General features: G+C 33.9%; 1 protein-coding gene across 6 annotated transcripts in view; it reads left to right on the top strand.

Annotated features, from left to right (window-relative positions):
- Positions 1-17,734, top strand: part of LOC145660644 (uncharacterized) — a 197,338-nt gene extending 179,604 nt beyond the window's left edge. For 4 of the 6 annotated variants that reach the window (XM_081725944.1, XM_081725941.1, XM_081725943.1 and 1 more), the window contains 4 exons: positions 6,751-6,904; positions 8,320-8,427; positions 9,162-9,314; positions 15,899-17,734. In XM_081725944.1, coding sequence (XP_081582070.1) covers positions 6,751-6,904; positions 8,320-8,427; positions 9,162-9,314; positions 15,899-15,956 — 473 coding nt within the window. In that variant the 3' untranslated portion in view covers positions 15,957-17,734. Of the gene's footprint in view, positions 1-6,750; positions 6,905-8,319; positions 8,428-9,161; positions 9,317-10,718; positions 10,745-15,898 lie in introns of all 6 variants that reach the window. The other 2 variants (XM_081725942.1, XM_081725940.1) reach the window with 2 other exon arrangements.
- The last annotated feature ends 1,574 nt before the right edge of the window (positions 17,735-19,308 follow it).

The following is a 19,308-nucleotide window of genomic DNA, read 5'->3' as shown; positions in this document are numbered from 1 at the left end:
GAAGTCTATTAATTTGACTTTACTGTAGAGCTCTTTGCTAAAATTTCTCTCACTTTTTCTCTCAACATGCTTATTCTCTTTTTCTCTTCCTTGGCACTTTGTTTTATGGTAAGTGTCTTTTTAATTTTTTTAGTTGAAATAGTGCATGATACTAACTCACTTCTATTGTATTTCCATGTTTTACTAACCTATTTAATCTTACTCGTGCATAAGTGTATTATAATCCATTAAATACCGAATGTTATTTAAAATAGTTAAAGGAAAATCGGAATGACTCAGGGGCGAAATGTTTCCTTTGTAGTACATATTCCAATTTTGGTGCCTTTCCCGGTGGTGTAGCGGTTAGCCTCCTAAGTTCAATTCCCGATGGGAGAGCATTGAAATTTGAACCCTTTACGATGGTTCTAATCTCGCTTTAAATTGTCTGTCCACATCTCATATAACCTAGGTGCTCAAAGGGTCGCTAAACTTCACTCTAATAAATCGAATCGAGCGTTGTGAGATTAAACACTGTTTGTTTTATTAGTCTTTCATTTTATCATCCCGCCAATTATTTCATTATGTATTAATATATACGATTATTATCTCATGTGGACTAAAACGAATAATTACTTTCAGTAGCGTAATTGGTAAAGCGTTCTCCAGCCAATTGATTTAAGAGCGCTATGTGTTCTCGTTCTACGCTCGTCCAAATGTGGCTCATGCGTTTACTTGGCCTCTGTAAAATGGATACCTAAGGAAACCTGAGAAGTAAAGCCGGCCGAAGTGAGGTGCTAAACACATCATGTCATTTATACACCGAACTCATGAAATGTGATGCCTTTCATACCGTCTGTCTCAAATGGGGCCGGTTGCTTTTCTTTTCTGTTATGATTACATTTCACATTTTTAAGGAAAGTACTTGTTAACTAGACTAAATATATTGACATGCAAATCATTGGAATGATACGTATATACAGATAGTTGTCAGAATAATGGAAACAACTGAAGAAAATGCATCTTCAATGCGGGATATGATTACTGTTAGCATGCAGAAGAACTTAGATTCATCGTGAATGGAGGCATAAGTGATGAATGGTTTGCAGAGGAAAGTTGTATAATTTCTCAGTGAGGATGGAGGACAATACGTAATCTAGAGTCCAACATATGTGAGACCCAGAACTGATTACGGATGTTCAGTGATGTTGAAGTCTGGGAATCTGATTGACCAGGGAAGTTCATCCTCATGCTCATGAAACCCCGCCTCAACAGCTCGAATAATGTGAATTCGTACATTCCATCTTGCAAAATTTCGTCACTGGGCATAAACAACATTTAGACTATAGGGTGCACATAGTGAACTAAAATGCATTGGCAATACTCATCCTGTAAGCTTAATTATAGGACTCACAGCATTACAGAGCTATCGCCATATTTCACGGTAGGGAGAGACAGTTCGGAGCATAAGCTTTCTTGGGCATCCGCCACACACAACCACGATCTGTTCTGGGAAATAAGGTGAAAGAGAACTTATCGGACCATATTAGGCGATTCAGTCATCGGCTGTCAACTTACGTCTTCGACACCATTTTCTTGTCAGTAAAGCGTTGTTGGCGGTGATCAACAGTTCGGAAATTGCAACCCAACCGCGAATGTTCAGGTTGTGTAACTCGCATCGGACTGTGATTGTCACAGAAGTTCGTTTCAGTTCAGGAGGTTACGGATTGAGTTCCTCAGTCACTTCAGTCGCATTCTTTCATGACAATCCTCTTCACTAGTTTCCTGTCAATGAGGCTTCTCTTCCGTGTACTATTGCTCTTCAATGTTATTTTAACATGTGCTCTGTAGGCCGTCATCACCTCCTGACACATCTAGCACACTGGTCACCGTAGGTACATATGCGTCAAACAACCGCGACTCACAATTTGTTCTTTATGATACTCAGAAAGGTCTCCCATTTCGACCGTCTGCCCGTTTGAACACATATCGCCTGTCGTACTACGAACTATAACTTAACACCCCACTAACAATGGCTAGGTGCTGTATACACATCCTCAGAGCTACTACCTTATACATATACCGAAAATTACAAATATTTGCATTATTTTGATAACCATCTGTATGTAGAAGTCCATTGAGCACCATTAAGTTGCTTTGTCTCTTCGTCAAAAGTTTCTTCACTAACTTAGGACTGAGTCTTCAATTAAGGATTTCTCAGGCAAGATTCGAAACACGTGTATGTTTGAAAACTTCATATTTTGCGACACCTGATTTTATCAAATTTCGTTTCGTTTAATTCAGTTCTATTTCTGAAATATTCTAATATTTTTATTTCAAAATGTCTTAATTGTACAAATAAGTTACTAAAGCATGGAGTGATAGCTTAAGGTATCATAGTCATAGTGAAAATAATTTTAAATGTTTGATTTTAATGGAAATAGTTTAAATAATGTGGTATGAAAACACACTAAAACATTTGCTACTATGTATTGCTAAAACTGTAAGAAATTACTGTGTAGAATGTGTTGTGATTAACTCTTTCCGGACAGACTTTAAAATCCATTTTTCTTAGCAGACGGAGGATTTTTGATTATTTTTTTTTTTTTAATCGTAGGAAACAATTAGTTTAAATTGAAAAGCATTTCTGAAAACTACAAAACTTGCTCTTCTAAAAGATGTAGTTTAAAAAGTTATACTTTGATAATTGTTCTAACATTCGGAAATCTTTTTCCTTATTACTCCTTTAGAAAGAAAAAAAAAAAAAAAGAGTACGACATATCAACAATAAATAATACAAAACTAATATGTACAGAATATCTTAAAAATTGAATATATATCTTGGAATATAAATTATCAGAACCGGAATCCTTGCGAAAAAGTTCCAAAATCAGATCAGCATCGAAATTGCTCGATTCAGTTCTCAACAGCATAAACATAAACACAACACGTGTTCAAGTGAACTTCCCCTGTGACAAAAGAATGTATTCGTAGTATCTAGCAGCTCAAATCGAACAAAGTGATACTGGTAAATGTATACAGGCGATACGTTGCGAATGCAAAGGGTTAATTGGCTGTGTCCGTTGTTCGTCCTACTGGACACTAATTCTACGACGGGCATAGTTCGGAAACGGTTAACGTTCAAGAATATCTGCAATTAACACCTGTATTTAAAAGACTACATAAAAAAAGAAGAAAAAAAACAGTGGTTCAGTCAATCAATAAATAGTGCTAAATACGTGCATTTCCCTCCTTAATCTGTCTTTTTAATATAATTTGTCCAGTAAATTGTAAATTTTTTTTGTGTTTTGTTTTGTATAACTAATTTATTTACCATATCTGTCCATTATCTATCAGGGTTCCAACCGACCTGGAAAAGTCCGGGAATTCAGCTTCTTGTGAAATGTCTTGGAAAATTCAAGGAATTTTATGAAAGCTGGAAATACCTGGAAAAGTCATGGAATTTTAAGTACAGATTTGTACTTCTTAAAACCCGTTTCTCTCTCTCTCTTTCTTTTGTTGTTGTTGTTACCTAGCTATTTGGTAGAGGCTGTTTTATAAAATAAATCAGTTTGGTTTACAAACCTTTTCTAGACTGCAAAACAGGTAAACGTCTTCTGATTTTTAAAAGGTAGGTTTCATCATTACAAAGACAATTGATAAAGTATTTGATGAAAGGTTAGAGCTTCCATTGAGCTTTAGGTTATATGTATAAGGATTTTTGAATCATTTCATCAATTTATTGCCCATTAACAATTCGCATTGTCTTCTTAATGTACAAAGGGGAACATCATACTGAAATTGTGTCATTTTTACATCTGATATCATCCATCGGTTTAAAAACGTCTGTTTCGTGTTTAACTAGTGTGAACCCAAATAATTTTAAGTTTTCGTGCATCTGGTCCTTAAGGATAATTTTGAGCTTTGTTGAGTAATTCCAGATGTAAAAAATATAGCCTGTAAATATCTATTATCTATAACCTTAATCTGCTTTTCATTTTCCTCATTTCAATGAAATTTTCTTGCCAATATAAATATAAGTTGAAATTCACTTCTTGTCAATATGTGTGAGTGTAGCCCATATTCAAAAAAGGTTATGAAGAAAACTTGATTTGAAGGCCATACAGGTTGCCAGAATGATATAGGACTCATTTATCAACTTTCATCACTCGTTTATCAAGTTTCATAATCAATCTATCACAAACTATAACTTTTTGCACTCGATTTATATCAAATCAATACCTTAATATTAAAAATATATTTTTTATTAAAAAAAAAATAAATGTAGTTTGTATAATACAGATAGCATTTGGCATATATTTGTTAATAATAATAACCACTAACCTGTTTACATGACTTTTAATTCCTTTACTCATCTAATTTTAATTACCAATGCTGTTGTTTCTTCCGTCAATTTTAAGACGGCTTCTAGAAGTTTACACACTGTTCAACTTAGTCCTTTTCACATTAAACATTTAAACCAGAATCAGTTGCTTTTACTTTTTGATGACTTTTGTAAATTCTTTGTTGAAAAACAAAATAATTATTATGCACGAATAAAAACAATATATATATATATATACAACGCGTAAGTATATACAAAATCTCTTCACAATTTAAAATTCGCCGTATTGTGATTATGTAAGGTTGAACGTTGCCAAATTTCAAACAGCTTCATTCAGAAATGTGAATCTTAATAGTGTCAGTTTTAATAAGTAACTCCATTATCCTGTTATAGCATACAAAATTAAGCATTTTGTCTAAAGTTTGAAATTCAGAAACATTAAAGATTTATCAGCGTTCAACCTAACATAATCACAATATGATGGATTTTAAGTTTTAGAGAGGTTTTGTATATAGCTACGTGTTGTGTACATTGTTTTAATTTGTGTATTAGCAGAATTGTCCGTTCTCCATTATAATGCTTACGCAAAGTCTTTGAATATAAAATATATGACAAGCAATATCTACGGCATTGCCTCTATCGAGTCTAGGTCAAGTTGATATGCCTGTACTTAGCACGGGAAGAATAGGTTAATACAAAATAATTTAGATAGGAAAGCTATGCAACCTGCACCACAGAAAACTGCTAGATTGGTTACTTAACAGGCATTATAATTCATTCTATAACGCTTTAATGCTGGGCTTTTGAAGTCCAGGCTTTCCCAAGAATGCTGGGCTTTTTTTTTTCAACCTTTAAAAAATTATATCTCAAAATCTAGAAAAGCTAAAATAATACAACATGCACCGTTTGAAAGTTTAGAGCTTGCTCTTTATTATTATATACAATGTTCTGTATTCCAATAATATGAGTATGTTGGAAAATTCAAAATTTACATGAAATTTACCAAAAATAAAAATGTGACGAAATATATAACATACACAAGGTAAGCACATGTATCATATTCCATTTTAATATATTGGGTGAGAATGTATCTTTCAGTTTCCACATAGTCTGGATCGTTGTCACAATCATCCAATAACTCTCCTTCAAACAAATCACCATCACTGACGTTCAATTCCGCTTCTAAACTGAAGCGTAATGAATCGTCCGACAGGCTCGTTCTCGTTATTTTGACAGTCAAACAATAAGCAGATGGTTTTCGAATCCTGGCGGTAAAAAGGTATAAATTAGGATCTTCACGCCATCTATTGGCGAAACTCTAAACTACGAAGTCCAAGTGATATTTCAAACTGCAAAGTCCTTATAATAAAGCAGCAAAACCATTGAAATAAATTGTGAATCAAATCACGTATAAATACCAAATCCTCAGTCTACAAAAGATCAGCTACTCCCTAAAAATACGAATTAGCACTCAAAGTGATAATGATTACATAAATTTGATCCTACCAGTCCTCTCTCGAGTCAAAACGGGTTCTTGCACGATTAGGTCTGGTGGTGTACAAAATTTGGTGGCTCTTGGTGACTCTTTTCTACGCAAACACACACATACATACACATTCATGCAAGAATTTGAAAAGGTGGCCACCAAAAGGTTAAACAAATAGTGACTCTGGTTTAAATATTTTGTGGCAAAAGGACTAAATTAAATAGTACGCTTATGTGATATTTTTAAAGCCGACTTGAAAATTTAAAACGTTGAAAAAAGCAACAGAATTATTGGTTGCTAAAATTATACCAGAAAAAGAAGTCAAGGGGCACGTAAACTGATTAGTAAATGTCGTTTATGTCATTTTGACGCAAGTAATGCTGAAATTTGTTCCCAGTGTCGTATTTTTATCGTTCATTTTACAGATCGTGTGGATTACATCATATTAGTTTTTTTTTTTTTTTTCGGAATTCCTCCGTTTTCTCATTCCACCAATTCTACTGTCAACCGTCGCTTGCATTAATTCTGCATTTTCTTTTTAGCCTACGGGACATCATTCAAGGTTTAGTGTATATTTTTATGAATTCTGAACATACGGAGATATATTTAAGTTGTAATAAATAATGACATGATACAGTATGGAAAAATTTAAAAGCATCGGTGTATGTCAATGCCGTAAATATCTACTTCGCACTATTTTCTTTAGTATTATTGATCTATATTTTTCCTGAGGGTCACTAACAACTCACACTGCAGTTAAAGCCAAGCAGGAACAGAAAAAAACTTTATTCTTCTATCTTTGAAAACACATGTACCATTAAATGTGATTTAATTGCATGCTGTGAAATACTTCTGAAAAAAAAAATCTTAAAAAAAAAAATAAATAAACGTAATTGTGTGTGAAATTTTAAATGTTGTAAATGCTTGCTTTGTTTGTTTTCAGGTACTCACTTGACAGTTCCTGGCAAAGGTGCTGATGGCAACTCGATTCACTCCAGTTTAAGTGAAGCCTCCGGTGTCAGTGGTGCGTCTACACGGACGTATGTCAATGAGGCCTCAACTCTTGTATTAGAAACAATAGAGAATGGTGTTAAAAAGTAAGTGGAATTCTTATCTATATCGGCAATGGCAAATGAACAAAACAAACTTGAAGGGTAAGGGGGAAAAAGGAGTGTCACAAAATTGCATTTTCGAGAAAATGGCGTTTTAATATTGAAAAGAGTTTAAAAAGAATAGAGTTAGTCAAATTTTTTGAGCCTTTTTACATGGATATTTCTACATCTACGCATGCATGACATATACAGTCAAATAGTACCAAGAGTCACCATCAGATAGGACAAAGCACCCGAAAAAGAATGCACATGGACATTCCTTGTTTTTTTCCCCTCACCCCTGATTTGACGTGGCACTTAAGTTATTATTAAATATACTCTGATGTTTTGCATAATCGTTAGTTGAAAAAAGTAAATTTAGCAATTTTGAAATTCATAGTGTAGTGTCTGTTAAAAGAGGAACTTCGTACTCATCAGTTCAATTTCTGTTTTAAGTCTTTACGGGATTCTTCCCCTGGTACTATAAGAAATTTAAATAGTAAGTACATAAAACTACAGATAAAATTACCATACCTCTCATAAGGAAGTTCTTAAAACTAGATGAGTATTATACTTCTAAATATGGTCCGCGTCCAATTCATCTTCGCGTATCATCGCATCGCGTATAATATGAAAAGTCAAAGTTGTCAGCAGATTTTGACCCATAACTTACCCTGCATACTTCATAAACAAATCTGTGATTTAGCTTACACAAACTGATCTGGTCAAGATTTATTGACGGAATTTTATTTCATAAGAAAAATTACTTATTATCTTCGTCGTAATAGTATTATTTATGCATAACTTCGTTCCTGTATGTGATAGATTAAATGTAAAAATTTTAAGGCGATGTTTATTTTTTATATATCTAATGTTCTTGGAATAGCAATTGATGAAGGTCAGTTGAACATGGCCCATGTGTGACATGTACATGCACAGTATTCATCCTGTTTTAAGAATTACTTGTACCTCTGGTTTTATTCATATATCTGTGTATATTCCTTTCCCAGAAGAATTGTCCTACAAGGGCTTGAAACTTTTCATAAACAACACAAGAAAATACCATAATTTACGTACAAGTATCTTATTTACTTTCGACGATGACTGTATAACATATTGTGTACAGAGTTTCTTTTGAAATAGATGAAGCACCTACTTGTCCATAAAATTTCAAGCATGTTTTAGTAGTTCATTCTTTTATGTAGTTTTGTTTACAGTAGAATTCATATTATGGAGCATGTATTAAAAGAAGAGTGCGCAACACGAGAGTAATTATTAATTGGCTATCTTTCGTAATAAAGCTGAGTGTCTTGTTTACATAATCGTAGACTTCGCTGTTAGCTTGTAAATGACAGTTTGAGAATTATTCAGTACAAAATTTAGATGTTATATCTTATACTCATTCTTGCTATGCTTTACAGACACTACTTGGTACCGTTAGCTGTGGCTCAGAAGAGCAAATGGAAAAAGAAGGGAACTAAATTACACATCTATAATGACCATACATTTATTGCGAAACACTTGTCTGGGTAAGTTAATTAGGTATTTATGTACTCTGCTATAAATAGTCTACAAGTAAATAATTATGAATATAATACCACAGAATTATTTAGTGACTAGCGCGTGCACCTTTGATGCACATGGTCCTGGGTTCGATTCCCGGTGGGAGAGCACTGAATATTTACTTTCATTAATCACCCGTCTCCTTTAACCTACATGGCATAACCATGGGACGTTAAAGTATAAGCCAATTGAGTCAGTATTGTTGTTACCCACCTTCTGAAGATCCTTTATTTTATTGTTTGCCTCCTTTTAAATGTTTAAATTAATTGACAATTTCAAAGTATGTATATATGTGTTGTAACGTTGAGAATGAAATTAAATGAAATCTGAGAGGAAATGGGAGAACCCCGAGAAATTCCACGAACATGGTGTTTGTTCACACAAAGCCCACTTGGCGCGAGCTGGGATCGAACCACGGACCCCACGCTTCAGAGGTGAACGCTTTACTACTGAACCATCGTGCCTCCCTACTGTAGCACTAGTCCAATAGTGAAAAGGTCAAGTAGTCTCGCTTTTCTCCGTGAGTTTGGAGAATTGTCCAGGCGAAATCAAGATTGTCACTGTAATAGTCTTTGTAAGAAACGCCATCCATCACATTTAGAATAGAACTACACATTAGAATCTAGAACCTTGAAATGTGGTTAGTTGTAGAAATAGAAGGTATATTCTGATCTAAAAGCTACTCTATCTCTGTTTCCAGTGGTACTCCTTGTCAAGTGTGCACTAAGTCTGTGGCAAGAAGAATAGGCAAACAAGGCTACGAATGCAGAGACTGTCAACTGAAGTGTCATAAACATTGCCATGTGAAAGTGGAAAGCACGTGTCCTAGTTCTACTATTCAAAACATAGAATTGTAAGTATTTTAAGTATTTCTCTCAAACAAATGTAATCTCGTATGTAGAGTGTTCGAATTAGGTTGCTGATATAAGAAGGGGGGGGGGGGGGATAAAATAAGGCCCAACAAGACACAGAGATTCAAAATGTAATGATTCAAAATTAAACAATGACACCCTCTCCCCGAAACGTGTTTGAGTATTGTTAATAGTATCTTATATTGTACATATATAAAAGAACAGAAAGCAGTGGAGTTTGGCAATATATTATAACTTTTTATCATTAACCATTGTTTAGTGTGGTGGATAAGCCCTCTCATTTTTCCTCGTAATTCACTCCCTGCTAATATATAAAATATGTTTAATAAGAAAGTAAGAAATATTTTATGTTCCAGCTTGCTATACGTTTTGACTTGTACAAACTAATAGGAATATAAATATTACACTATATCTTCTTAGTTTCCTTTGCAGTTTCATTGCAGTATCCAAGGTGAAACTAACAATAGTATTAAATAAAGCTTTAAGAGGGAAAGAAATGAATTTTAGATACGAAAAGAACTAAATGTACGTATATGTTTATGTAGCAAAAACTGCTTAAATAAACAAAGTAACGAATTACCAGTGCTGATAGGTATTGCAACTAAGCCTCGTACCAGTATTTTAACAGTACTATACGACGATATGAAATAATATCTTAAGTAATATTGCTGCTTTTCATTTTCCTCATTTCTTCAATTTCAGTGCAGTTTATAACTCTTTTACAATACTATTCTATTCCTTGAGTAAATTCTCGCTTACAAACGCTACGTTGAAATAATAATAATAATAATAATAATATCAACCGTGATGACTTTGTTGATTAGTTAAACCGACTTCGTCCGTGTGAAAAACATCCTACCTAAAGTATAAAGATCATCCTAACTTCAACAAAATATATTGAGAAAGGAAGGAATCAGTTTGGTTGCAATTACACCATATTCTCCAGAGGTGCGAAGTCAGTTAAATTCAGAATGAAAAAAAGAATAACTGGGCCATAAATCAAACCCGAATCTTCTACTTACTTTGCCAATGCACGATCCAGTCTGTTTCCAAACCAGCCACATACTAGGAAGTTAGGTAGTTAAATATCATTTTGCAAAATAATCTTTTAAACAGTTCAAGGCATACTTTTAACCAAAGACTACCCTTTATTGTCATGTATTTTCTAGTTGGTTTGGTGATTTCTAAGTGTATATTTTATTTGTTCAGGGTGTAGCTATTTTTGTTGGATAAAATTACGTATATGCACGTTGCAATACCATGATGTAAGAGATTATAAAATATAAATGTGGGCGGAAGGGGTGGTGTTCAGGTATTAATATAGTGAAAATATTAAGAGTTTAGTAAAGACAATATATTAATATGTTTTTTCTCCTATTCTTGGTCCCTACTGCCTGTATTGAGTGAATAGGTAAGCTATGGTTGTGTCAAGTTGAACTTCCCTAGCATGTTATGGTTAAGTTTTTATAGGTTTTTTTTTTTTTTTTTTTTTTAAATCTTATCCTGTATGTTTTTTACTTTGAGTGCATCTAAGTATTCTACCACCATTTTGGATTGTTCAACCTTTAGAAAACCGAATGAGTAATTCAAACCATCAGAAGTAAAGAAGTAGAAACTAGCATGCATTCACTTCGTTTCTGGACTTCGTGGAAACTTTACTTTTAGTATCTGAATATGGTTATGTTGGTTCATGTTTTCCATTTGTGTTAGTTTGTTTCTATTACACCTCTCCTTTGCCTTGATACTATTAATAGTAGTAAGTTCAGTTTGTTATGTATGATCTCTCTCTCTTTCTCTGTCTCCCTATTTATATTGGAAAATCAAATATTGGTTTGTATTCAGTCATGATCAAAATTTCGAGAGTGGGCACGAAAGGCATATGCAGTTTTTTGTATTTTTTGTGTTGCTTTTAATTATAACTGTTATTACAAGTCTTTTGTTGATTTTTGATAAACATGATGCCTCATTTTTCTAAAATGATGTTGAAATATTCGGTCCGACACAAAATTTATTCAAGGTTAGAGCTGTAAGAAAGAGCAAAGTGTTGCTTTTTTTTTTTTTTTTTTTTTTTTTAATTCCGCTTTAGAAAATGTGCTAGTTGCATCTATAGTTTCCTTTATCTACAGTACATGTATCAGCATGTCTTAGCTCTGAGTAAAGAAGTATGAATAATTATTTTAAGTAGTCATCTGTAAATGCTAAACGAGGAATGCCATTATGAAATTTTCCGAAAATCTACACTCTCTTTAACATGGCATCTAGGAACAAAACGTCATGGACAAAAAGAAGGAAAGAAACTACTTTTTTTTTTTTTTTTAATTTAATTTGGCCGTTTTGAATTTGGCCGTTGCAGCACTGCGGTCAGCATCCTGCGCGTTTATGTCTGTTTGTAAGTAGTTAAAATGCCTCTGCCAATTCAGAATCCCGTCGACTATGAAATACGCGTTGTGATTCTCTTTCTTAATGCTAAAGGCATGAAAATGGTTGAAATTCATCGCTAGATTGGTGAAGTGTATGGAGATATCATTATGAGCGATCGAATGGTACAGAAATGGGTTAGAGCTTTTGAAGATGACTACATGAATGTTTGTGATGAGGAACGAAGTGGACGCCGTTCTGTCATCACTGAATACTTTGTGCAGAAAGTTGACGAAACACGCTTTACGATTTAGTCGTTATCTGATAAATTTCCTCAAGGTTCAAGAAGTGTTCTCTATGAAATTGTGACACAACGCTTAAATTATCGAAAGTTGTGCCTTCGCAGGGTAAGAAAATGTTCAAAGAACCAAACGTTTAGCCAGTGCGTTGACTCCCCTTGAGTGAGGAAGGTGATGATCTTTTAAGCAAAATTATCAGAGGCGACGAACATGGGTGGCTTATGTCACACCGGAATCCAAGCAATAGTCCATGAAATAGCGGAATTTAACATAATCCAAGAAAGTGAAGTTCAAGCAAACAATTTTAGCCCCGAAAATCATGTGTACTATGTTTTGAGACAGAAAGGGGTGTTGCTTGTGGATTTTTTTGCCTCGCGGTAACACAATAAATTCTACAACGTATTGTGAGACCTTGTATAAACTGCGCCGTGCAATCCAAAACAAAAGGCATGGCATTCTGAATAAGGGGAATCGTTTTGTTTCACAACAATATCCGTGCATACGCGGCAACTCGAACTCAAAATCTCATCGAATTATTTGACTGGGTACAACCGACATTTTAAAAAAAATGTTAAACGTTCCGAATATTTTTTCAAGTGTGTATGAGTATACTTGCACCATTTTATGTGAAGTGAAACACAAATATCTCCGACTTCCAAACAAAAAACCTATTCTAGGTATACTTGAAAAATTAAAGTAGGAAGAAGTGTTTTGCTATATTTCCACAAGAAAAATACTTTCGTGTCACCGCGGTGGTTTGGAGCTGAAGACAGCTATAACCAAACAAAGCCAGACTAGTAGTACAGGTGGTTAGGCTGCCGAAGAGCATCAAGAACAAGAGCAGTACTGATTTATTTTCTCTGACGTAGACGCCAGACCTCAAAACTAGGCACTATGATAATATAAATACAATTTGATACATGAGTCTGTATATTTTAGATTTAAATTATCTAGGTGCCCGATTCGTATTTCGAGACACTTATAATTACCTGGCGCTCGTTTTGTTTCTTTTTTTTTCTTTTCAAGATCCTCATATTAAATAGTCTTCGGAGTATAGGAACATATTTTTCTTTTAGCTCTGACTGTGAGTAATGTTTGGTATATGATGATATTCTTTCAAAAAATTAGATCATGGAAGTGTTGGTTTTGTACGTTCTTTGAGGTCCAGAAGTTGAAAAAAAAAAAAATGAAGAATTTAGCCCTCAATTTAAGTTTTGTCAGTGTAAATTGGTTTCCTTTATATTGTCTTACTCACTGGAGCAAAATATTAAGTATATTACTCGTCGTGGCATATCACAAACGTTCGTATTCATTCAGTAATCAGAGGATACGGTGAATCAGTAGTGGAGCACTCACTTCTACTGAGAGAGGTCTTTGGTTCGAACCCAGATCATGTGAGTTTATGGCAGACAACATAGTGTCCGTGGGTTTTTTCGCGGTTCTGTCGTTTTCTCCTACATGACCACTCCACTAATTATTTTACAATCATTCACATTCATTAATCATCTGTCTCTCTCAGCCAATAGGGCATAAATGTGGGACGTGAAACAAGAAATTCCATTCAATAATCAGCCATATGATGTCATTATGTTATCATATCTATTTATTTGTTGATTTACATGTTAACTCATGTGTTCAAAGCATTTCAGTCGATCTCTAGTTTTTCTTATGAATCACTATTTACCAAACTTTATCAGTTATATTGTCACTAGCAGAAAACACGTTTCTTCGTATCAGAAGAATACGTTTCATTTTGGACGTAAAGGGCTGAGTTTAGATTTAAACTGCATCAGAAGAGTCACTGCTTGTCTCAGTGACCCCGAAAACTATGCATTTGACACTAATATCGGTCATTTTCGATCATTTTTATATATTTCCCCTACCCAAGTTGCGAGGCTGAATTTGGATTTAAATTCGGCAGTGCCACTATTCATCTCAGCGACCCCGAAACCTATGGATTCAACACTAATGTCGGTCATTTTCGATCAATGTTACATATTCCTCCCCCGTCCCTTAAGTTGCACCGTCAAAGTGAAATGATAAAAACCAACTGAGGCCCGAACCTCATTTATGTTTCAAATTTAATCGAGATCGGTGTTTCAAGAGCTATGAAGTCACAAACTATGAAGTCACTTTCATTTTTATATATATATACAATATACTTTCATGGACTAATACAAATAATTTACGTGAATGTTCCATTCGCTAAAGACAACTACAGTGAAATAATATTGTTAATGTGTAAAAGTATTCCGAAATAGTACTGGAGAATTCCTAAAAAGCTGATAGGCATGATTAGCATTTTGTAAGCTCCTTCGTGGTTAAGCGGTTAGCGTACGCGCCTTTGGCGTGGGAGATCTGGGTTCGATTCCCGGCGGGAGCTCATGTGGTTCGGATTCCACGTTAATCAGTAGGTCCACGTCTCATATAGCCTCGCTGCTGAACGGGACGTTAAACTCAAAATCAACTCTTAAGTTTGTGCGTCCTGCTATTGAATTCAATAGAGAATTTAGGTTATTTTTACTTGGGAAAATATTTTCTCCTGGGGAAATTTTCTTTGAGTACCTCTTGAACGCATTCGTTATTGAATCTACGAACTTGTATAGCAGAAATTAGTTCTATCAAATCACCGTGCCTTTATATCGTTCATTTTTGTTAAGTACGAATAAGATTCGCTTCGTAAGATTTGTTAGTGATCCAAACATAAGGATATTAGTTAGTATATTAACTCAGGCTGCAAATAATTCCCATTTACGTAAATGTAATAAAATTAGTATCCCAACAGCCGTCTTGTGCTCATACGTGTAGCTTACATTACAGCTTTTAAAAGAACTGCAGAAATCGGATGAGTAAGTGCGACACTGATTGTGAGTCATACTGTTAAAGAAAGTAACCTTAGTTACATATTTAAGTGGTTTAGTCAATTTAATGCATTTACTTTGTTACTGAATAATGCTTTAGTATGTGTGAGATACTTCGTTGTATAATCTTATGTTTCATCCGTTTCACTTCGTTTGAAACGTAAAATAAAATAACAAAATACGGATGGAACACCAAAAATCGAGTTCATTTAATTACAAGAGATCTCCATGAAAATTATGTCGAAATATAGACAAATAGTTTACTTTTCAAAGATACTTTAAGTTCTGTTAATATTTTTATTCTTCGTTTTATTAGCAACGTCGTAGACACTTGAAAAACATGCATCGTATCTTTGTCTAGCTGTTTCTGTATTGTGCTGCGCAGACAATTTTCCTTGAACCGATGACGTACAAACATGGTGGTCAATGTTTTAAGCGAACTAGTAGCAGACCGAAATTCAATTACAAATTTCGACTAATTATAATCAATGCATGAGCAAAAGGAAGTGTTTTCCGTAATCAGCTAGCTCTAAAGTATGTTATAGCACAGTAAAAAAAGTAAATGAATAAAAAATCAGTGGAAATGTACATTTTATCGTCCGTGCATGCATTCGTTTTCTTATACTTTCATTACGAAAATAGTGTTCTGAAATAGTTCAGAAAAATAATGTTCTCCTCCGATGAACACCCAAAAGTTAAAGTCAACAATGATACTAGTAGAAAAAGGAGTTTCATTCCTCGATTTTTAGCGTCAGATTATTTATCTTTTGTGTTTTTGGAAAGCTATCTGTTTAACTGACTTTCCGTTCTTCTCTTCTGGAAGAGTAAATGCTAGTAGATTAAAGAATAGGCTAAAGTATTTATGGTTTGATCTCTCTCGTTTAACTTAGTGCAGAGTATTTGTAACTAGTATTTTAGATCTTGTGAAGGTCTTCTGACAATTAATAGAATAAAATCAATAGATCGTTTATGTTGATAATTGTACTTTTTTCTTAAGAATATCTGTTCTCCGAGAAAAATAAGATTTTTATTATTTTTTTTTTGCAGAGAATGCCTTCAAGAGGGTCCCGAGGATAGAAGGTACTGGAGAAAGAGCAAGACGTAGACGTTGTGAATGAAGTTGATCGAAGATAGTTTGTGAACAAATGTAAAGAATGTTGCCAATAATGAATTAATTCGCAAAAAGTACTGGTCTTTTTATAATGTATTTTCTGTTTCTTGTTTAAAAGAGATAAAGAAGAATGAATGTTCCGAGTGAGTGGAAAATTGTAATAATGAGCGGAAAATTAAGGAATAAGGTTTGCATGTTATTAATTTCATAATTTAACAACTTGCTCTATCTTTTGAGTTCTTTAGCTTATGTTAAGTGTAAAGAACTTCTGTCATGTGTTGCTAAAAATATTCGGTTTTGTTGTTTCTTTGTAGATATATTTACACAGACTTGTTATTTATAGCTTGAAAGTATACTTGCCATAATGTATGACACATTGTTGTTGGGCATTACAAATACTCACCCATATCAAGATCCAGTCACTCATTTTTTGAATCATTTATCTATATTATGTTAATTAGAAAGAGACGAGTTGAAGTAAAAGCAGTTCTCTGTGATAGTGCAGTTACTTGTAGTGCTTCTAGTAGCGCATGTCCTTATATGATGTTAAGGTATAGACAGAACTGTTTGTTTATTTGTGATGGATGATTGCTTCGTATTCGTTTTGTTTATATGGGACCATGGAAGCGATACATTCATTTGGGCCATGGCAAAGTTTCTGGATGTCACATGAAATTTTCTTCTTTTCAATGAATCTTTGACAGTTATTTATTTCGTAGAGTTACAATGCATTGCAGTCAAAAGATAAAATTCATAATCAACCCAGGTAAAGCCACCGGAGTTCTAACTTGTATAGTGAGTTGCTTGTGATAACATGGCCACGTTGGAGAAGCCGCTTGGTGAAAATCCATTTTTATATAACGTGTGGTCCGTAGTTGATGCTTAATGGAGTAATGATCTTGAACGCTTACATCTGATATACTCTTTACTTTGTTTGCGAGAAAGATAGAAAATTTATCTTTGTCAAAAAAGTTTTCTTGATACACACATTTTAACAGATGTTTAATCAAATAAAAAGAAATGTATTTTCCTCAACAAACTACATGCTGTTAAGTTTTCGTTTTGAGTTCGTATTTTTTACAGACTTTATGTTTTCAGAATTTTATTTGTTGTGAACTTCACTACATTAGATAAAGAAATGACAGCTTTACAAAGACTACAAACCATTTAGATTGTCAAAAAAAAAAAAAAAAAAAGGTTAAAAAAAAAACTATTTATATATAATTCAAATGCATGTATTTATAGAAAATGTACTTAAAAATTCGGCTAAGTCTTTCTGAAGATGCAATTTATATTTTGTACATACATTTTTTTGTATGATTGTGTTTCACATTTAGTAGCGTTTTTCAATACTTAATCACTAATAAAATTATATAAAAGTTTATAAAAGTTCTTTTGAGCAAAATTAATATTATAACAAATTATAAATAATACAAAAAAAGAGAGGAATTTACTATAATGTTATTTGTTGATGAAATGTTAAAAAATAATTGGATTGTTCCATTTTGGATTATATATACAATATATATATATATATACACAAAGTTTATATTCGAGGCTTCCTTTAATGAGTTACCAAACAAAATATAATCAACAAAAGTGGATAGTCATAATTCTGTAAGGAGACGAAAGTTGTTGGTCGTAACAAATTGTCTGTGCTTTCTCTAAGACAGTGCCTGATTTTTTAATTGTGAATATCTAAGATGTTCATTTGCGTCTTAATTGCAATGTACTTATACATTTTATCAAATCAATAAAAAGCTTTTCTAAAACTTTTATTTAATTAATTCCTGAAGATCATAAGTAGTATAGTATGCAACGGTAATTGAGCAGAAGAAAACCAGACAATATGGTTCACTGGCCATCTGCTTTACATTTATCAAAGAAGCTCATAATAAATGACCTTCAAAAACGTTGTGTTAAATAATGTTCAGCTATCACTGATAGCTAAGTAGTCCTTTCAAAATAAGGTCCAATAAAATTAAAACTCTCGTTAACTTCATGCGCACCAAATGCTCGATGCCAGATCAACTCTGAGTGTTAAGGGACCCATTCCGTAACGATCTGCGTGAACGCAATACAAAATTGCGTTTCAGTTTGCGATAATAGGCAATTGAGTTTACAAGTTTTGCGTTGGTTACGTTCCGCAATTTTTACGAAGGCTGGTACAGAATAAGGCCCAGTTTGAAGCTATGGTCCAAAATGAAATGAAATCTTTCAGTTTAACATCCACGATTGTGCCCTTGAGGCTAAGGGAGACAGACGAATAAGGCAAATGGATGATGGAAAAATTGGTGGAATGAGAATATGGGAGGAAACGGGACAAGAAAACCCACGGACACGATGTTGTCCACGGGGATCGACCCAGGGACACCACAAGCTATGATTTTTTTAACAATATAGTATGATGAAGTACCTAAATAATTCTCGTATACAAACATTATATTATTTCTATATCGTATTTGTTACGATTAATTTTCTAATTTTACTGCATTAGATATTGTAAATTTTAAAACTAACATATCAATAGTCATTGCCTCAGCTGGTAGAACCACGTAGTTGCTTTTGAGATCCACCTCGCGTCTAGGTTTTTAGTTTTCTTTCTGTCGTTTTTAATGTTTCAGTCTTAAGACCACTGTGCAATTTTGCTGCACGGTTTAACAGACCTTAGAAAGTGCTATGAGTCACAAATGATCAGGATTTCCAGGTATTGATATTGTTCCGAGTGAATGAAGTCATAGTTAAATTTAAATTGTAACATTCATTAAGACCTAAAACCTCGAAGTTACTGGCGAATGCATTTCGTAGTACCTCGTAAGCACTAGTACAATGAGTGGCAAAACTGTGATAGTTTAACTTATAGGGGTAACCAAGAAAGTTCAAAACCAGAAATAACAAATAATAATAATAATAATAAGGAAGGATGAAACAAAATGAAACGAGAAAAAGAATCAGCCTCAAAAACAAAAAGCTACAGCAAGCTTTTGGTTACTCTTTCTTATGAGGAGATTTGTATTACTGGGAATAGATGGTGGCGAATGAGCGGGATATTCTGGAAGAGTAAGGGAATTTGAAATTTCTAGAAAAGTTCTGCTACTAGCCAGTGAAATTTCAAGCTTTCGAAAGCATAGTGCCGTTCTGTAATGGTGTGGACATTCTCCCTTAGGAGCGAATTTTCGAAAATATTGAAACAAGTATTTCAAGTTTCATCTCTCAAATTCACGGATTGATGATATTTTCAATTCTTGGTAAAAAATTCAGCCCTTGCAGGAAATTGTCTTCTTCATACCGCTATAGAGGGAAGATGGAAGAACAGGGAGGAGTAGGAAGAAGAATACAAGTGATC

Source organism: Thermobia domestica, chromosome 9 (assembly GCF_964235325.1).
Source record: "Thermobia domestica chromosome 9, izTheDome1.hap1.1, whole genome shotgun sequence".
Taxonomy (NCBI): Eukaryota; Metazoa; Arthropoda; class Insecta; order Zygentoma; family Lepismatidae; genus Thermobia; species Thermobia domestica.
This window is presented reverse-complemented; position numbering and strand designations above follow the sequence as displayed.